The following is a 20,350-nucleotide window of genomic DNA, read 5'->3' on the forward strand; positions in this document are numbered from 1 at the left end:
ATGATATAGGTGGAATTACTAAATTGTTTTTTTGAAATTGGATTTAAAAAATGTACAAAATTGGCCTAGATAATTAATTTAAGTGGCACATTTTCCATTCAAATGGAAAAGTCAATTTCTGACCCTGGTAAAGAACACTGATCTAGACTACATGGTAAAATAATCTAAAGTTGTGAAGCTGTGTCTCATATAATGTTGTAATTAGAACCATACAGGAAAATCGAAAAGTATCTACATGACACAGAAAGGGAAACTTTCAAGAATCACTCCAGTGATGTAAGTCCAAATAAGAAAATTAAACAGACACTTACAAAGGAAAAAAGCGGCTATGTTGTAAAATATTTTGGGATGTTGTAAACTGATGTAACATAGATTGTTTTATTACATTGAATGATTTATATTGAATGATTTCTCAGCTTTTAAAAAGCAAATAATTTTTATCTACCTTTAAATTGACTATGTTTGTTTTTTCCCTGTCTTAGAATAATGCTCGTCACTCACCAAATGTAGAATCCACCCTAACAGAAACAGTCCTTGAGGTAGACCTTTTGGAATAAATTATATGAATCTATTGATATAGGCTTGTTTTGTTTTTGTTTGTTTTTCTCTCACTGAATAATGCTATCCCATCTTTTAGAATATACTGTTACAACCAGAGTTTACAAGAGAGTCACTATCCACACAAAAACAGGTAAAAATATATATTTAAATGTCTTTCAACTCTTAGTAAGAAATGTCTACTAATGATCACCACAGACTGTTCTTCTGATTTTTATGAACTGATGTATTACCTTGTTTTAGGATTTGTCACACCTCCCCAAAAGGAAAGAACAGTCACAATCACCAAACTATGATGTGAGATCACTTCCTTTAAGAACAAATCCTCAATACTTCATTCTATACGTTTTAAGTAACATTCTCACTCATACTGTATTTACATTTAGTTAATTTTATACCCTCTTTCAGTTTAATCTATCAATTATATCTATCTTATCAGTTTTAATCTAAATTCAGTTTAATCTAGGGAAGTCTATATCCAAAGAAATACAGGTAAACATGACACATTTTATATGTTATTATCTTTTAGCATATTTTAATTACTATGTTTCGCTGTTGACAACTCAATGTATATATATATATATATATATATATATATATATATATATATATATATATATATATATATATATATATACACACACACTGAAAAGTCTGGATCATTTTAGGATTACACCCCTATGTCACAGTCAACAGAGACTGCAGAAGAGGGGACTTAATCAGAAGTGAAGGTAAATAAAAAATGTACACATTTGTACAGTGGTTTTGGCTTACATTATACTATGTGCATTGTCTCTAAATGTGTAGAAATTATGAAATTATGATTTATTTTTTTTGTTACAGAGTACCAACAATGCCACTTCAGGTTCCTTTAATGATCATGTCACAGATATTAGCTAGCTGAACATCCTCGCATTTTCCCTGAAGCACAATGTAACGGGGTCTTTAATAGAGGACATTTTGAAGCTGTTAAGGTTATATAGTGGGGATGCCTCAACCATCCCACGTAGCAAGTACATGTTAGAGAAGGCATTTAAAGAGTTTGTAGACAAATCACGATACCACCATTACTGTGGTGTTTGCAGCTTTTACATTGGCCTTTGAGAGTCTAAGGACAGTGAATTAAAATATCAGATTTGCTCCACAACACAAACTGTGAGACAAAGTTTAGAGCATGGACAGTTTTTTATTTGTATACCTTTAAAGGATCAGCTTAAAGCTCTTTTTGAGGATAAACCTATAACAAATATTTACAATGAACAAAACTCAGATACTATAACAGATATCTCTGGAGGAGAGCTGTACAAACATCTAAAATCATTTAATGATTCTTTCTTTTCCCTCTCATTTAATTGTGATGGAGTGCCTGTGTTCCAGTCATCTAAATTCAGCATTTGGCTCTTACTATGTTCTGTTAATGAATTGCCCCCAGAGGAAAGAGATAAAAATATGCTACTTTGTGCATTGTGGTTTGGCTCATCTAAGCCCCTGATGACTAGCTTCCTCAAACCTTTTGTAGAGGAATGCAAAAGTCTTGGACAAACCGGACTTCAGTGGCAGGACCCAGAAAATCACTCAGTCAAAACCACAAAGGTCTATGCATTATGAGCTATTCGTGATGCTGTTGCACGTCCTTTACTGCAAAATTTCAAACAGTTTAATGGAGAGTATGGGTGTGGGTCTTCATCCGGATATTCAGGTAAGAAAAGGTAATGGGTCTGTGAGAGTGTATCCTTGTTTGGAAGAGGTGCCAGACCTTAGAGATCACAACACAACTGTGCAAATAGGTGAAATTGCCAAAACGAACACAGCATTTTAGGCATAAAAGGACCATCTCCAATTGTGGACTTGCGAAATTTTGACCTGATCAATGGCATGGTCCCTGATTACATGCACTTTGTGTTGCTAGGGGGTTTGCAGACAAATGTCTACTTTATGGTTTGATTCCAAAAGCTACTATATTGGTTTGAATACTGAAAGAGTGGATAAAAATCTTTTAGCAATTAAGCCTCTAAGCAGTTTTCCACGAATCCCACGTTCTATTGTTCAGCGACATTTTTGGAAAGCTCATGAATGGCAGAACTCATACACTGACTGTTATAGGGATGGTTGACAAACCAGAGGGCCCCTGGTTTTCCAATCTTCCAATAACAGGAATAAGTGCTAAAATGATTAAAATTAAACCTGAAGTGTGGACACTTCTAATAATCAACTAGGAATTTTTAAATTTGACAAATACCATCGGTTGTGGCCAAGCCTACACACACACAGAGACTCAGAGACACACACACACACAAACGCCAAACACACACATTATTATAGATATACTTTCATAATTATGGTTAAATAATGTGATTACTATCATGTATGACAAATATCTTCATGTTTTTTTCATTTTGAATATGAATGTCATTTATTTGAATATATTGTCATGATGATATGTTATATGATGAATACTGCCGGTTATACTGTTTTAATAAGTTGCACTGACCTTTTGATAATTTGTATTGACCGAATGAGCTGTGCATTCGAGTCAGGCTCATCAAAAGAGGTGAAAACGAACCCGGACCTGTTTAGCTACCTGCTGATTAAGAATTACAACTGAAAAATGCTGCAGAGACTGTCTTGAATTGCCCCTGAACGACCTCAACAAAGATACATCAGTGACCCCATGGACACAATATCTGACCCACTGGGTCAAATGAGGGTTAACTGTTAGAATTGAGATATTACAAATATTTTGATGTCTTTGACAATTCAAACATGAGCCGAAAACAGAGACAATTGACTCCACAACCCAGACCCACAAAGCCAGCTTCCCCTACATTTACATTTAAATCCCATGAATCTCGACTACAACCACCCCAAATCACACTATGGTCATTTCAAAGTCTAAATGTTCTAAATTAACCCAAGTGACTTTATCTATCATGTTTGATATCATTTGAAATGTTTCAGTGCGATTGGTACAATGGTCTCTTTCTCTCAGAAATAGACAATCAAAACAATAAATATATAATTTCAGGCATCTTTTGAACCACTGTGAAGGGTGTGACTTTCCCATGTTTACTTACGCTCCATGTTATGTATATTTTGAAGTCAGGTATGCATCTTTTCATCTTGGATTTATCTTTGATAATTTGATGTTTTGTATTGATCATGTTTTAATTGACTGATTGAGTTGGCATAATATATTTACCTGACTAATAAATTGTAATGTTTGACCATATTTTGCTCACTCTGTAATTATTAATTCAAGTAGATTACGCTGTATCCTTGTTTCCGCTTGTCTTGCGTCAGGTCAGTAGACGGACTAAAATCCAGTTGAGATGGAGCATTGGGCACACTAATTGTGTTTTAGGGATCCGACTGACTCTTGATATTGATTCAAGTGTACTTAGGTGGAAAGGGCGTTAACTTCCGTCTAGGACAACAAGGAGTTGCACGACTAACCTAGATGGGGTACCCGACCTTTGTTTGAAGGTAATATTATTTTAAATTAAGTTCATATGGGAAACCATGGGCTTGGTAAAAACCAAAGTTACTAATGAGTCCAGTAGTCGGGCACATTCATAATAATGCCCTAACCTCTAATTAGAAATGATGATTGTCTTAACTCAAGGGTGGACATCTAACAGTACTAACTAAAAGTACTTTAGAACGAGCGCGCTGGTAGCGGCCATCTAAAAGTATTAGTCAATTACCTCTGTTTAATATTCAAGACTGACTGGAGTGTGACTGGAGGGACGCCTTCGGCCGGGGCGATTTCTCTGAGAGACATGAGCACCCGAATGAACGGATGTGATAGTTACTAGTGAAGACAAACGGTTCAAACTTTTATCTAAATTACATATTGATATAATCTTCTTAATGTTTTATGATTGGAGTGAGATAAAACTAAAGATAAATATATTAATATTCTAAACCACCTCATACTAAAATTGGAGTCAGATATGAGTTAAATTTAAGGTAAATCAACATTGTGCACTGGAAAGACCGAACAGGCATTGAACCTTCATCCACCAGTGGACACCGGCATTGGGCCAACTGGGTGGACCTTACACATGCCATCCCATATTACTCTCTTACGTGCCTATGAATGGAAGTTTAGGGGAGAAAAGTCCAGTGTAACCCCAGCTTAAGTGCATGTGAATGGTTTCTTTCCAGTGTGGATCCTTATGTGTAGATTAAGGTGTGATGAGCTGATAAAACTCTTCCCACACTGAGTGCATACGAATGGTTTTTCTCCAGTGTGGATCCTCATGTGTTTACTAAGGTTTGATGAGCAGTTAAAACTCTTTTCACACTGAGTGCATGTGAATGGTTTCTCTCCAGTGTGGATCCTCATGTGCTGATTAAGAGATGATGATTTGCTAAAACTCTTTTCACACTGAGGGCATGTGAATGGTTTCTCTCCAGTGTGGATCCTTATGTGGTGATTAAGGTGTGATGAGCAGCTGAAACTCTTCCCACACTGAGTGCATGTGAATGGTTTCTCTCCAGTGTGGATCCTTATGTGGTGATTAAGGTGTGATGAGCAGCTGAAACTCTTCCCACACTGAGTGCATGTGAAGGGTCTATCTCCAGTGTGAATACCGATGTGGTGATTAAGGGATGATGATTTGATGAAATTCTTTCCACATTGAGTGCACGTGAATGGTTTCTCTCCAGTGTGAATCCTCATGTGGTGATTAAGGGATGATGATTGACTAAAACTCTTCCCACACTGAGTACATGTGAATGGTTTATCTCCAGTGTGGATCCTCATGTGTAGTTTAAGGGATGATGATTTGATGAAACTCTTGCCACACTGAGTGCATGTGAATGGTTTCTCTCCAGTGTGGATCCTCATGTGTAGTTTAAGGGATGATGAGCGGATAAAACTCTTCCCACACTGAGTGCATGTGAATGGTTTCTCTCCAGTGTGGATCATCATGTGTTGATTAAGGCTTGATGAGCAGCTGAAACTATTCCCACACTGAGTGCATGTAAATGGTTTCTTTCCAGTGTGGATCCTCGTGTGTTTATTAAGGTTTGATAAGCAGTTAAAACTCTTCCCACACTGAATGCATGTGAATGGTTTCTCTCCGGTGTGGATCCTCATGTGGTCATTAAGGTGTTCTGATCGGTTGAAACTCTTCCCACACTGAGTGCATGTGAATGGTTTCTCTCCAGTGTGGATCCTCATGTGATTCTCAAGAATGTATTTTCTTCCAAAACTCTTTCCACACTGAGTGCAGGTGAAACGATTCTTGTCTTTCCTTTTCAAAATTTCATCAGTCTGTAAATGAGTGTTTTCCTCAATTTTGACATGATGTTGCTCCTCTTTACTCCTCTCATTCTCTTCAATTAAGTCTGAAATAAATAAATAAAACATTAGTTTTCATTAAGTCTTAAAAAACTCATCAAAAGCTGAAAAGTGAAAAGACACAGGAAACATTGGCTACACACACTGTAATTTTGATGCACATTAAATATAAAATAAATCAGATCATATTTTGTTCGGTCTATTAACGTGTACACATTGAGATTTAATTCATCTTTATTTATCTAGTGCTTTTACAATGTAAAAGTCGTTTAACAGAAGTTCTAGTGAATTGAACCTGTCAGTCCAGTTTTCAGAGTTTCTCATAAAAGTCATTTTGGTCATATTGATAAGACAGAGATTAAGGGTGCTTTCACACTAGGGGCTCTATTTTGACGCTCCATGCGCAGAGCGCAAAACGCAGGGCGCAAACGCTTTCAGGGCATGTCAGAACGCATTTTTGCTATTTTAAGGATAGGAAAATCCGCTTTGCGCCGTGGCGCATGGTCTAAAAGGGTTGAGTTTATTTTCTTAATGAGTTATAGGTGTGTTTTGAGAATAAACCAATCAGAGTCTTATCTCCCATTCCCTTTAAAAGCCAGTTGCTTATGCGCATTTGCTATTTACATGATGTAAAAACTGAGCATTTCATTAGTAAGAAAACAGTTAAACAGAGCATCTACTGCACGAGAATGAGAGATAAATGATCTACTTTCACTTTCGCTCTTGGATAGGGAAACCTTTACGCACAGACATCAATTAGCCTATTAATAATTCATTTTGTTTGTTAAGCGCAAAGATTTGTTTCAAAACTATTTATAAATTCAGTTCTAATTTCCAGCAAACGAATAAATGAACAATAATAACAACAAGGTGTGGTCAAAATACTGAGTTATTTCCAAATACACCTGCTGTGCCCCATATGGTCTTAAACCTGACAGGTGGACAAATCTAAGCTTGTTTTGAATAAAACAAATATAAATATGGATATAATAAATAATACTGCTATAAAATAATAACATTACACAAAAGCAAATTGAATGAACTAAAAAGCCTCCCGAGATGAAGAAAGTATGGAAGCAGTGGTTTTTAAATTCATGTAGGCTAGAAATTAATATGTTTTGTAATATTTTAATTATTTATATTTATATCCTATATATATCCTTAATATATTATATCTTTTTCATATGTAAAGATATTTGTGTATCGCTCTACATCTTGTTTGTATTAAGCAGTGTGTAAGCCAGGCGCACTTTGCACCAGACAATAGACCGACTTTGTTCTGGTCTAAAGAACAGACTATTCACAGTTTCTGAAAATAGCAACGTGCCAAAACACGCCTGCTTTTTTAGACCAGAAAGCCTATGGGCGCAACATAGACTGTAAAATATATGGACGTAGTATCTGTGACATCACCCATAGATTTCTAAAGAGCGCAAAAGAAGCCACAAGTAGGCGCGGCCAACCGTCGCCATTTTGTTCGCGCATCATCACACCCACGGCGGGATACCAAACAAGGGCAAAGAGGTGGAGAGTGAGCGGAGCAACAGACGCATGCTGGCATTTAGCTTGGACCTAGTTCAGACACACTTTACTTTGGGAGAACGCTTAATACTTTATTACCTGTGACTCGTTTGTATTCTGACCACTTGTGCTTGGTTGTAAACTATATCAATAAAGTGTTTAGACTTTTAAAAACACTGCTGTAATACATTGAGCCACTAAACATTGTTCTTATGACATTTTTCAACAGGAGGAAAACGTGAATTACTTCCAAACACTTCAGATATAGTTTGTGTTAAAGTAAGACTATTGATGAAATCCAGCATAACACTGTATGACAGCGCTTCAGATGACTGTTCTAGAGCCTACAGCTAATCAATCTGACATATTCTGCAGTGCATTACAGCTCTAAATATAAATATAAACAATAAATGATCTTAAATAAAACAAATACATGTATAGAGATGGTATATAAGTATTAAAGGATTCGGATTTCTGCTTTCCAATTCGTCTCATCATGGACCAACGTTTATCCTTTTCATCATCCTGTTTCTCAGTATTTAACTGTGAATTGATTTTAACTAATAAATAAGTTAAAACTGCTTACTGCAAGAATGTTCTATGTCCTTGTTTCTCTTTTTGCCTGTCTAGTTTAACTTTGTTTTCAGGAAACACACAAACCAGGTCATAGGTCATGGAGATCTCTCTCTCTCTCCCCATCTGTTCCTATGACTGGAGATCCAATACAGAGGAGAAGACACCTGTTCTAGTTGTCCTGATATTGTCTATAATATTATAGCTGTTTGATTGATCTGTTTTTGAGTATAATTAATTTTAATGTAATTCCTTTTTGTGTGGAGATAGACTGTGTGTAGTAAAGATATTGCAGCAGACTGTTGATGGAAACAGTCTCGAACCAGCCTGATAACACAGCTGAACGTACAAGAAACATCCTTGAGTCTTTAACACAGATGGTCATTTGTGTCTATTGTTTTCCTGGTTTAGCTTTTTACAGGTCGCAGATCAGCTCCTAATAACTTAGGGCGACCTCACCTCTAGGCATCAGGTCGCCATCCATATCTGGAGACAGATACAATGCTTTCTTTGACGCACAAATTAATGCCATCCATATCTGGAAGTAAATACTATGTTTCTTTGACGCATGATAAATAAAGGGGCTAAGTGAACAGAGAAATGAATTAATGAAAATGCTTTTGTTAAAGCATCTTGAAAAACACTAATATACCCGCTGAGCTATAGAGATAATTAATTTGAACAGTTGTTATTACCGTTTGGAAATTTCTTGTCTTGTCTTCAGCGGTTTATTACTGTTTGTAACTTTTGTCTTATCCTTAGTCTTCACCATCACATACAGAGCCTGATGGCTATACTGAGGTAGCAGACCCTGACACTGAATAGATCAGGGTGATATCTAAACTCCCTGTATAATCTCAGCTTGATATTCAGTTGATTTAAGTGTTTGATTAACCTGTCTCAATGTTTAAATTCTAGTAGGTAGTCTCAATGGCTTTCATGGTTCTTGACTGCGCTTTCCCAAGTTTGCAGAAAATTCTGAATCAAGGAGGAAGCCTGCACAGGAGCTTGCAGTGTGAGTGGCAGTTGACCGGTGGGCACGAAGGGGGGTTCCCTAAGACGGGTAAGATTTTCCCTTGGCCAAAGCAAAAAACAACCTAAGGCATGGGACCCCTCGTAAACCCCGGGGCATCTACCCGAAAAGGGGGATGTTTAATGTGAAAGATGGTGCTGGACTGGGGTGATGCTCTATCGGCCTAAAGCATCCTTAGAGGGGAACTGTTTGAAGTTAAAGTAATCTGCCTCAGTGGCCCCGTCCAGACCTGATCACGAGAATCCTGCCTTTATTGAGGACATGTCTGTCCTTGTGACAAGCATCAACAGACTATGCCAGGGTATGATACCCTGAAGGAGATGATTGGTAAAAAGATTATGGCAATGGGCTGTCAAGAACCATTGGAGACAGTAAAGTTTCTTAAAATTTTACCAATATCAATGTGGTTGGCTGCTTTAACAGCACTGGATATTTTATATATCCAGAATCGTTACAATTAGTTGTCAATCTATCAAACCAGCTTTCAGTTACTATTATTGTCACTTACAAGCCCCCAAATGTCAGTGCGGCTACATACTTAATGCAGCTTGCTGACATGATAAAATGTGTTAAAAATAAGGAGCTTGTAATTCTAGGTGACATTAATATGAACTGGATTGACAACTCATCCAAATCTTTGAAAGCCTTAGCTATAAAATTGGGCTTACATCAATTAATTAAGACTCCAACTAGATTTGGTAAAACCCGTAATTCTATTTTGGATCTTATATTTACAAACCAGCCAACTAAGTATGGTATATCTGGAGTAATTCACACCTCTGTTTCCGACCATTCACTCATATATGTCATAAGGAAAACTTTTAAACACCCAAGAACCCATAAAAACAATTATACATCAAAAATACCAAACTCCAAATTTAATGCTGAATTTGGAGATACTGATTGGAGTAATGAGATGTTATTGTCAAATCCTGACTACATCCTGGCAAATTTTTATAGCAAAGTGGAGGAAATACGGCAAAAGTATACAACTACTTGCAAAATGTATGTCAGACACAACAAAGTACCTTGGGTAAATTCTGAAATTTTACAACTTTTAAAGAAAAAAAGCATCCTCTCTGAAGGCATACAGATTTTCTAAAACACATGAAAATAGGCTTATTTTTAGTCAATACAGAAATAAATGTTACTCTGAATTGCGTAAAGCTAAACAACTCTATTTTCAAAATCAAGTTAATCAAGCTGCTACCAACCCAAGAGTACTATGGCACACTATTAAATCTATAACTGGTGAAAATAGTTTAAAAAATAACAATAACTTACAAATATCTATAAATTGTACTCTTCTCACTGATCATGAAAAAATTGCTAACTCATTCAATGAGTATTTTATTTCATCTGTACAAGAGCTGTCTTCTAAATTTTTAGCTTCTCCAGTGCTTCAAGTACCACCAAATACATGTCAACAGTTTTCTTTTTCTGAGATTTCGCAAAGTGAGTTATCTGATATTTTGAACTCTTTTAGAATTTCTCATGCCTGTGATGTAAACAACTTAAACATGCATTTTATGAAAACTCATGCTAGTACTCTTGTACCACTTTTCCATCATTTAGTTAATTTGTGTATTAGGCTCCATAAATTCCCTGACACCTGGAAAACTGCTCAGATTATTCCAATATTCAAATCTGAGGACCCAACTAGTGTCTCTAATTGCCGGCCAATCTCAATTCTCCCTACATTTTCTAAGTTACTTGAAAAGGCATTGTATAATCAGTTAATTGTTTATCTTGAAGACAATAAGTTGCTTAGTGATAGCCAGCATGGCTTTAGACCATTGCGCTCAACCATGTCAGCATTGCTTTTATTTACTGAACATATACGTATGGCACTAAATAAAGGACATGTCACTGGAGCTTTATACATAGACTTTAGAAAGGCCTTTATTACAGTTAATCATAATATTCTTTTAAACAAATTGATCTCATTTATATGTTTTCATCATATTTATCCAATAGATCTCAGGTTGTTAAAATTGGTACAACAATTTCCCAGGCATTAGGTTGTTCTATGAGGGTTCCTCAGGGAAGTATTTTGGGACCTTTACTTTTCCTGATGTATATCAATGACCTCCCTCAGGTAATTAAACATTCAGATTCTTTATTGTATGCAGATGACACTGTACTTTTTGTGTCTGGATCGAGTACAGACACAATTAACAATAAATTAAATACAGATCTTCAGCATTTACATGAGTGGCTGCAAGACAATCATTTGACTATTAATGTTAAGAAAACAGAGTGTATGTACTTTTATTCACCTAGGAAAAAAATATCCATATCCCATCCCCTCACTTTCTCAAATCAAAAACTTTCCATTGTATCCACATATCAATATTTGGGAATCAGTCTGGACTCTCACCTCACTTATTGTAACCATGTTCAAAATGTTTATAAAAAGCTGAAACAAAAGCTATTTGTTTATGGCAAAATTAGGACAAATTTGTCTTTTTCTGTTTCAGAAACTTATCTGCATGCCATAATCTTGTCTACCTTGTCTTACTGTCTGCCTATTTGGTCTCTCACAACAAATGATATCTTGGAGCCAATAGCTAGACTATACAATAAGGCCTATAAGATACACAACAGACTTTCTGGAAGGACACATCACTGTTTTGCTCTATCACTTTCTAAAGCTTTAACATTTCAAAACTACATTATGAACACAGGTATCAAACTGTACTATCAAATTTTAAATAGCTCTACCTCAGCAGCCCTTTGTGCATTGGTACCTAAACTCAACACAAGGACTGATCGTTCCACCAGATCTGTAACAAATGGATGTTTGCCAGTACCGGCTTTTAAAAACTGTTATGGACAGAGATCTTTCTTTTATGTATTCACAAGAGTCCGGAATGAGATCCCACAACATCTCAAAACAATACCAACACTGAGACTTTTTAAGAAATCCCATGCTCGTCATCTGATGGTCAACTATTGCTGTAGCCACTAAGATAGTAGCCTGCTTTTTTTCTTTATCTTAAATGTTTGGTGATTGTTTGTACTGTGTTGATGGATGAGATGTTTGTCTGTTTTTATGTTCTGCAGAGCAGGAACCTGCTGAAAAACAGCATTCATGCTGAGTCAGGCCCGATTATCTTTTAATCTTTTCCTGTTTAAAAATTAAAAATAAATAAATAAATAAATATGTCTGAATTTTAAGAATGCTGAATTCCTGAATGTGAAGCTGAGATGATTTTTAACTGATGTGTCTGATTTTTCATAGTATTTTACTGATGCAGGTCCTTATTCATGGCAAAGGACATTTTCGAGATGGTGTTGGCTAAAGATAAAGATTTGCTGTGAGATGGTTTGGATAACACAGCTGAATAGAATTAAGCAGTTAAGGTAAAATAATTACAAGAAATTCTCTTAGTCTTTAAATAGTTCCAGAGTTTTGAGAGATAAAAACTTTTGACATTTGGAACGTTGGTGAATGATTAAAGATTCTGAATTGTAATAATTTTAATGTTATAGTCTAAGACTATTGAAAATTTATGTGCATGAAACAGAGAGACAGAGACTGTTTGAGTGAAGCCATGAGTTGTTTTTTTTCTGTTATCGACTTGCTTAGCAACGATATTAAGAAAACAAAATGCACCAGCTGATTGTCTCAGAAAAGACATTGATTATGAACGGAAACTTTAAAACTTGATAAAAGATCATGTAAATTTAGTTGAAACTGGACAGAGAATTTTAAGAATAAATTTGTGCGAGTTTAACACCTAAAGCAAACTTAGTTATGAGCTGTCACAGTATTCATATCTATGGTACAATAATGCTTATTGTCCTGAGGGAATGATTCGTCCCTGCTGTATGAATATTGTCACTAACCTCTGGAATGTGTTATATTATTACAGATTGTATAAGCGAAATGCCAGACATTGCAGAAGTCAATAATGCTGAGTGAATCTGATGAAAAGATGATGCAGACCATGAGATGAGCGTTAAATGGATGGGTTATCCGGCTCTGTTTGCAATCATTAATAATGACTTCTTTTCCTGATTCAGATTACTCTCTGGAATAATAATAATTTTAAAACAAGTTTTATTAGCTTATAGCTGTGAAATTGAAGACTGCCATCCATATCAGGTTACAAACCCATGTCTAAATTGGCTGAGAAGTTCAAAGGTTAATTACAGTTAATTTTTTGCTATCTGAATATTAATGTTAAATATTTTAGACTTGATGGCATTTAAACAGTGACATTGGCTAAGTCACTAACCACAATAGTCCAGAAAGCATCTTCACTCTAGCATAGGAAAAATAAGCAGAGAATTGAGTCGAAGTCATTTGTGTTAAAGGCAAATGCAGAACAGAGAGATAAAGTTGAATGAAAGTGTTTGCATCTGATGGTTGAATTCAGTAAGAAGTATTTATACTGCTGCAGCGAAAATTAACATTTTAGGAAACAAAAATGCAGCATGAACTTTAACAGCATTTTTAAGCATTCAAGTCAACTCAAGTCAATATTATTATTGTGAATACTGACAAGTTTTACAGAAACTTAGACTGTCTTTAAATGAAAATTTAGTAGTCCATATCCAAGCAAGAGTCTTGATTATATGTGGTAAAAGAGTTGTTAAATCAGTCTGTTCTGGTTCAGTATGTAATGCTTTCAAACAGGTTTCACTGTCAAATGACATGTATGAAAGATTTTCAAATAATCAAAAGTTTGAGCAAATAGCTAACCTGTGAGCATTTCTAATTGACCAGACAGTAAGAATCAAATGAATTTAATACAAGATCATACTGTTTGCTTCTGATTATGTTGAATGGTTTAGTCAGAGTAAAGTAAATGGTACAAATGACAAGTTGAGAAGATAATTATAAGGTTTAGTCTTATTTCTGTTAAAAGATGCTTGAGTTTGAATTACTCAGGTTTGATCTTTGTTGAATTTGACTAAGATTTTGTTAAACCTCTAAAACATGGGAACAAAAGAAATGGATTCACAATCCCTCTTATTGCATGTTAATGAATTGGATTAATAGTTTGTAAAAACCATTACATCTTTCTTGGTCTTTAGGTAACAGGTAATATCTATATCTAGTCGCTTTGAGGTGACTGAGGGTCTGGCTCAATGCCAGGAGTGCAATAACAGTGTATATTCATTTAGCCCAGCTTCCAGAGAGTGGATTTGATATTAGTTTGTTAACTGTGAAGGTGATTTTGGCTCATTTATGGCCAGGACAAGGGTGCTTGTACACTTCCTATCAATGATACAGAGGAATGTGTTGCATCACTACAATCACATCAATATTTGAATGAAAAGATATTTTAAGTGGACTTGACTGACATGGAGTTCAGCAAGGTGATAATTAAACATGGTAATAGTGCTGAATTGGACTACTGTGCTGTTGGCATGTTTAATGTGTGTTAATGTAAAAATGCTTCATTATTCTAATTTGTAGAATAATGAATAAGTTAAAGTTTTGTAACTAATGAATAAGTTAAAACTGCTTACTGTAAGAATGTTCTGTGTCCTTGTTTCTCTTTTTGCCTGTCTATTTTAACTTTGTTTTCAGGAGACACACAAACCAGGTCATAGGTCATGGAGATCTCTCTCTCTCTCCCCATCTGTTCCTATGACTGGAGATCCAATACAGAGGAGAAGAAGACACCTGTTCTAGGTGTCCTGATATTGTCTATAATATTACAGCTGTTTGATTGATCTGTTTTTGAGTATAATTAATTTTAATGTAATTCCTTTTTGTGTGGAGATAGACTGTTTGTAGTAAAGATATTGCAGCAGACTGTTGATGGAAACAGTCTTGAACCAGCCTGATAACACAGCTGAACGTACAAGAAACATCCTTGAGTCTTTAACACAGATGGTCGTTTGTGTCTATTGTTTTCCTGGTTTAGCTTTTTACAGGTCGGAGATCAGCTCCTAATAACTTAGGGCGACCTCACCTCTAGGCATCAGGTCGCCATCCATATCTGGAGACAGATACAATGCTTTCTTTGACGCACACACTAAGGCCATCTATATCTGGAAGTAAATACTACGTTTCTTTGAGGCATGTATTTAGAATTGTCTATTTCTGTTGTAACCAATGAGAACTGTTTACCTGGATCCCACCCTTTCTGGACTTGTGTAAAGAGTATAATTGTTTGATTGTTGAAACTGTAAGCAAAGCGGCCTAGTAACTCATTGAGAGTGTTGAAGCTGGCTTCTGCGAATGAAACTGCAAACTATCTTCAGTAAACTTAATTTATTTTTTTAAATCTCTGACTCCGGCTCTTCTTCATCAACCAGACTGGTCATTCTTTGGGTTAAACTGTAAACCATCCCTACAGTATGTAACTTTACTCACATGGGAAACGGAGGCCACGTGAATGGTTTGTGAGCACAATTAAGTGCACTCAGCATGCCATGCCGTCTAATAATTGTAGGAAACAAGTCCAAAAGGCAGTTGACTGTGTAAGGCCACATAAAACAACACAGAAATATGATAAATATGCCGAGATCAGTGGCTAATCTGCAGCATTCAGCTGAGGTGACGTGACGGCGACCAACAAGACCTAGCTGTCACTCAAGTGGCCACTCCCTTAATTATGCAAACTTGATATAACTTAATACAAAGGAAACGGATGAGTTATAAAAAAAATTCACCCCCTCACAGTTGTCATGAAGGGTAATATTAGCTGTATTAACCAAAATCTTTTTTTGTACCAGGCTGTAAACACCTTTTTTCTGCTGTAAAGTTGGCCATTCTTAACAGTGGGCTCAATTAAAATTTGCTCTATTTTGGAGCCAGGAGTGGCCAGGACTAGCGGAATTTCGGATGAATTGCAGTTTTAGTTACTTCCGTATTGGCTTCCTAAGAGAGAGCGGGAGGTTGCCGCTTGAGGCGCACATATGAGCGCAAATGCATTTGCCATTTAAACAATGTGGCGCAATGCCTCAAAATGACCCTTGCGCCGAGCTGAAAGTAGCAAATAACAATTGAGTTGCACCTTGCGCCACATTGCGCCAGGTGTATGATAGGGCCATAGCCCTTTTGGTCCGCACCCAGGTTCGTTTGGCGTCATAGTATGGTACGTTTAGCTAGTGTGAACATGTCTTCTGATCTCGGGTGCACACCCATGAACGCTGTAAATGGCCTCTTTTTATTTGTATATTCATAATTACAACAAAAAGTTTTTCTTAAATTGGTAAAGCAGACAGGGAATACTTGTTCATTCTGTGCCTGACTGGTAAACACATCAGAAAAAAGTTCTGGGGTAACAGCTGAATATTTGCCTCACAGACATGAGACATACTCGTACAGCATCTGCATAAAGGCTGGAAAGTGTACCTTTCCCCTTGTGTGTGCTTTTGGGTCAATTTCATCCATTCTGGGGTGATTTTGAGGCTTAATTTGGCTAAAACATTCTCTATTTATCTACTTATCTATTTATTTACAGCGCGTAAAAAAAATTGTTTTGACCCTGGATTCTGTTCCTGGGTTAAAATTTTATATCCCAGGCCTCAAGCATCCATTTAAACAAATAACATTATTTCTAAAGGCTTTCCACTCTATAGGAAAACGAGACAGGGCTCTGTCCACTCTGCTCTTTGACATTGCCATCATACCTCTTTCACCCATATTAATGAACTCAGATGGCTTGCAAGGAATTTTCAGTGATGGACATGAACATAAGCTCCTGTTATGTGCGGATGATCATCTTTTTTTCCTGTCAAATCTAGATACATGTTTTCCAAAAGCTCTTACAATAGTTTTAGAATTTGGAAATGTTTCTGGATACAAAGTTAATCTAGCAAAGAGTTTCCCTATCAATAAAAGAGCACAGCAAATGTTCTTCTAATCCTTTCCATTTTCAGTAAGTCCTAATAAATTTGTATATATGGGTGCGAGTGTGACACGCAAATATAAGGATTTGTTCAATAATAATTTCAAAACGACATTAGACAAAGCCAAACGAGACATGACGTGGTGGTCAACCCTTCCTTTATCTTTGGCTGGGAAGATCAATTCCATTAAAATGACAACACTACCAATATTTCTGTTTCTATTTTAGACCGTGCCTGTTTTTATTCTCAAGTCATTATTTCAAGGAGTTAAATAATTTTATTTCTACATTTCTCTGGGATAAGAAAATTCCTTGCATAAGAAAGGAATTCTTGCATATTATTATGCAGCCAATTTACACGAACTGATATTCTGGTTTTCCACATCTGTAATGATGAGGCCCCACTTTGGTTACTGATGGAACAGCACACGTCTAATCCAGCATCTTTACACTTACTACTTTGTGCTTCGATTCAAGTGAGTAAACAATATTCTATGAATAACCCAGTTATTAATGGATCACTCAGAATATGGTCACAATTCAGACTTCACTTTAATAATAAACAAGCATTGCCTACTGCTCCCATTTTGTTAAATCTGTTTTTCCCTCCCACTCTTATAGATTCAGCAGTCCAATGATGGTCTAGGAAGGGAGCAGTGGCGTAGCGGACGGGCCCGCAGGGCACGCACCGCGGGGGGGCCCCGCGTGATTAGGGGGCCCCACGTCGTCGCGATTTTCAATGATTGAAAATCCAGGAACCGCAATAATCAAACTCTTGGGAACAACTGTGGTCGGAACAAAAGTTCACTGAACTCCTCTCAAGGTGGACTACTTCATTCTGATTGCTTGTCGCCGAACCGCGTCATAGCCAATGAAGACGCGCCGCTGTTTCTTGCCGCCGGTTCTCGTTAAAAATGAATGACTTCTGGCTACTTTGACGCTTTCGGTTTGTGGTCGCTCCTCAGTTTGTGAAGGATTCCCCGCGTTGTCGCTCCACCCCGCCTCATTTCCCCACTCCTCAATTTGTGACATAGATATATACACTAGATATCGCATAGGGACCCTGAGCAAGCGTCTATAGCGTCGCCACATTGGTACAGTGCTCCCAGGACAAATGTCATTCAACCGCACTAGTCAAGACAGTATTATTACGTAAAGATGCGGGACTTTAGCGCTGTCTACGAGTGTAGTAACGAGCAAACAAAGAAAACAAAGCACAAAGGCAGAACATTTCATTGGTAAGATTACATTTTTTATGTTTTTGGGCCTCCGCATTTTGCGCTACGCCACTGGAAAGGAGTTAACTGTGTTAAGGACCTGTTTAAAGATGGCATATTTATCTCATTTCAACAGTTAACAGACATTGAGATTCCCCAGTCAAATTTTTTTAGGTACTTTTAAGTCTGTAGTTTTGTTAAAAAAACACCTCTCTCCTTTACTGAACCAACCAGAAACATGTTGGATAGATGAATTGGTAAATATGGACCCATATCAAAGGGGTATGATGTCCATGTTATATGAAGTGATCCAAAGAACTGTCTCCCCTTCCCTAAATTGTATAAAGCAAAAATGGGATAAACAAACTGGGACTAGAAATATCAGATACAGGCTGGCAATATGCCATAGAACTTGTACACTCGTCTTCTGTATGTATTAGACATGGTCTTCTTCAGTTTAAAGTGCTTCATATGCTTCACATCTAAAAGCAAGCTGGCAAAAATGTATCCAGGCCGGGTCAGATTCATCTTGCCCCAGATGTGGTTTGGAGCCAGCAGATCTGACAATCTGCGGATGCCCTAGATTACATACATTTTGGGCCAATATTTTTAGATAATTTTCATCTATATGTAATAAAGATCATTGCCTTTTCTTCTTTATTGGCCAGACGTCAGTTGGAAAAAAACAAACCCGCCATTCCACAAACATTGGATATTAGAAGTGTTATCACATCTTAAACTCGAGCACCTTAAGTACATCATCTGAGGCTCTACAAAAGAGTTTTATGAGGTTTGACAGCCTTTCCTATCCTACATTGAATGCTCAGGGGTTATTATATCCAAGGTAAGTGTTTATCCCTAATTTCCTAATTTGTTTTATCTACTTAATTTTTTACACATTTTTTTTCTATCTTTTTCTTTATTGGGTGTGAGTATGTCTGTAGCTATGTACCATGTTAATTTGTTGTTCAATGTGTGAAAAAAATTGAAGACTTGAAAAATCATTAAAAATATTTGGTAACACTTTATAAAAACTACACACTATGAATCATTTACTACGCATTAGCATCTATTGAATTCATTACTTGTTAAGCATTAACTCTACATTAATAAACGTTAGAAAGCAGTTTATATTTGCAGCTACAAATGCTGTACTCTTGACTTACAACCACATTTATAATGTGCCTAATAATGGTATTTTCATACTTTGTTAATGATTTATTTTTCATTACTAAATGAAGTATTGCATTATTTACAAACCAATTGAATTCAAGAGCAGTTGGTGGTTATTAAGATTTTTCAGAATGAGTTAGTAAATGATTAATAAACTATTGAAATCAATGCTTATGTATCATATTAATTAGGCATATATTAATGGTTACTATACATGTTAATGAATGCTTTATTAACTCAACTTCATGCGGTTTTGTGACCTAATCTAAAGTGAGGACTGTTAATGCTTTATAAATGACAATTAAAGGCTAAGTATCAAATAAACAATCATTTTTGCAATCTTATCTAAAAAATAAAATGACTGCAAAGTTCATTAAACATTAACCTGTTTGTTCCTGTGGATCTTCCTGTTTGACTGTGAATGTTTCTTCAATCTTCACATCTTCACTCTCCTCTTTAATAAACGCCATCTTTATAACAGTGTGGAGATCAGTCGCTTCAGCAGGAGTTTTTCTCTGCGTTTGGACACTTTATCCTGTTTAAAATAAACAAAACAATAAAAATGTTCTGTTTAAATTTTTAAAAAAACAAAGAACAGAAACAAAATAACTTCTCTTCAACACTTGCTTCAACAGTTTTATATGAGAGTAATCAACAAAAAGAAATCAGGTTAGTCCAAGCAAGAAACAATGAGCTGATTAAATAGTACTCCATTTCTTATATATAGTGATGTATACTTCGAATGGAATGACAATATGCTATTTAATAAATTAAACCTTCATTAAAACACAGCCCTCATTACTATGAGTAAAATAGTACTTCGTTGTATAAAAGATGAAAATAATGTCAACAGCAGGTACATAGCATCGGATAAAAAAAACTGAAACTTTAAATCAATCGCTTTATATTTAGATAAACGTTTTAAAACACAAACCTTTCGCCAGCTGAATCCAGCGCAAGAGCGGCGTAGCCTTATGACGTCACACGCCACGCCAAAATAAAAGTCTTTTCTTTTGTTTAGCTCATGGCTTATTGATACATTTCTCTCCCTCGTTTTCTACTTTACACTTGCTCTCTCTCTCTCTCTCACACACACACACACACACACACACACACACACACGCACCACATAGATATTCAGTATTTGAAG

At 36.3% G+C, this 20,350-nt stretch overlaps 1 protein-coding gene across 1 annotated transcript; it reads right to left on the reverse strand.

The window, feature by feature from the left end:
- Positions 1-1,724: 1,724 nt before the first annotated feature.
- Positions 1,725-20,194, reverse strand: LOC137491203 (uncharacterized). The gene is made up of 3 exons (XM_068220316.2): positions 20,135-20,194; positions 19,586-19,735; positions 1,725-5,913 (listed from the first exon to the last, which is right to left on the reverse strand). The coding sequence occupies exons 2-3, from the start codon at positions 19,668-19,670 to the stop codon at positions 4,697-4,699; spliced, it is 1,302 nt and encodes a 433-aa protein (XP_068076417.1). The 5' UTR covers positions 19,671-19,735; positions 20,135-20,194; the 3' UTR covers positions 1,725-4,696.
- Between the last annotated feature and the right edge of the window lie 156 nt (positions 20,195-20,350).

This window comes from Danio rerio, chromosome 4, assembly GCF_049306965.1.
Source record: "Danio rerio strain Tuebingen ecotype United States chromosome 4, GRCz12tu, whole genome shotgun sequence".
NCBI classification, from domain to species: Eukaryota; Metazoa; Chordata; class Actinopteri; order Cypriniformes; family Danionidae; genus Danio; species Danio rerio.

What these genes read in the sequence shown, in the direction of transcription:
- LOC137491203 (XM_068220316.2), bottom strand. Translation starts at nt 19,670, where the DNA reads ATGGCGTTTATTAAAGAGGAGAGTGAAGATGTGAAGATTGAAGAAACA. An exon ending in AGATCCACAGGAACAAACAG is followed by an intron (nt 5,914 to 19,585) that starts GTTAATGTTTAA and finishes TATTTATTTCAG; the next exon opens with ACTTAATTGAAGAGAATGAG.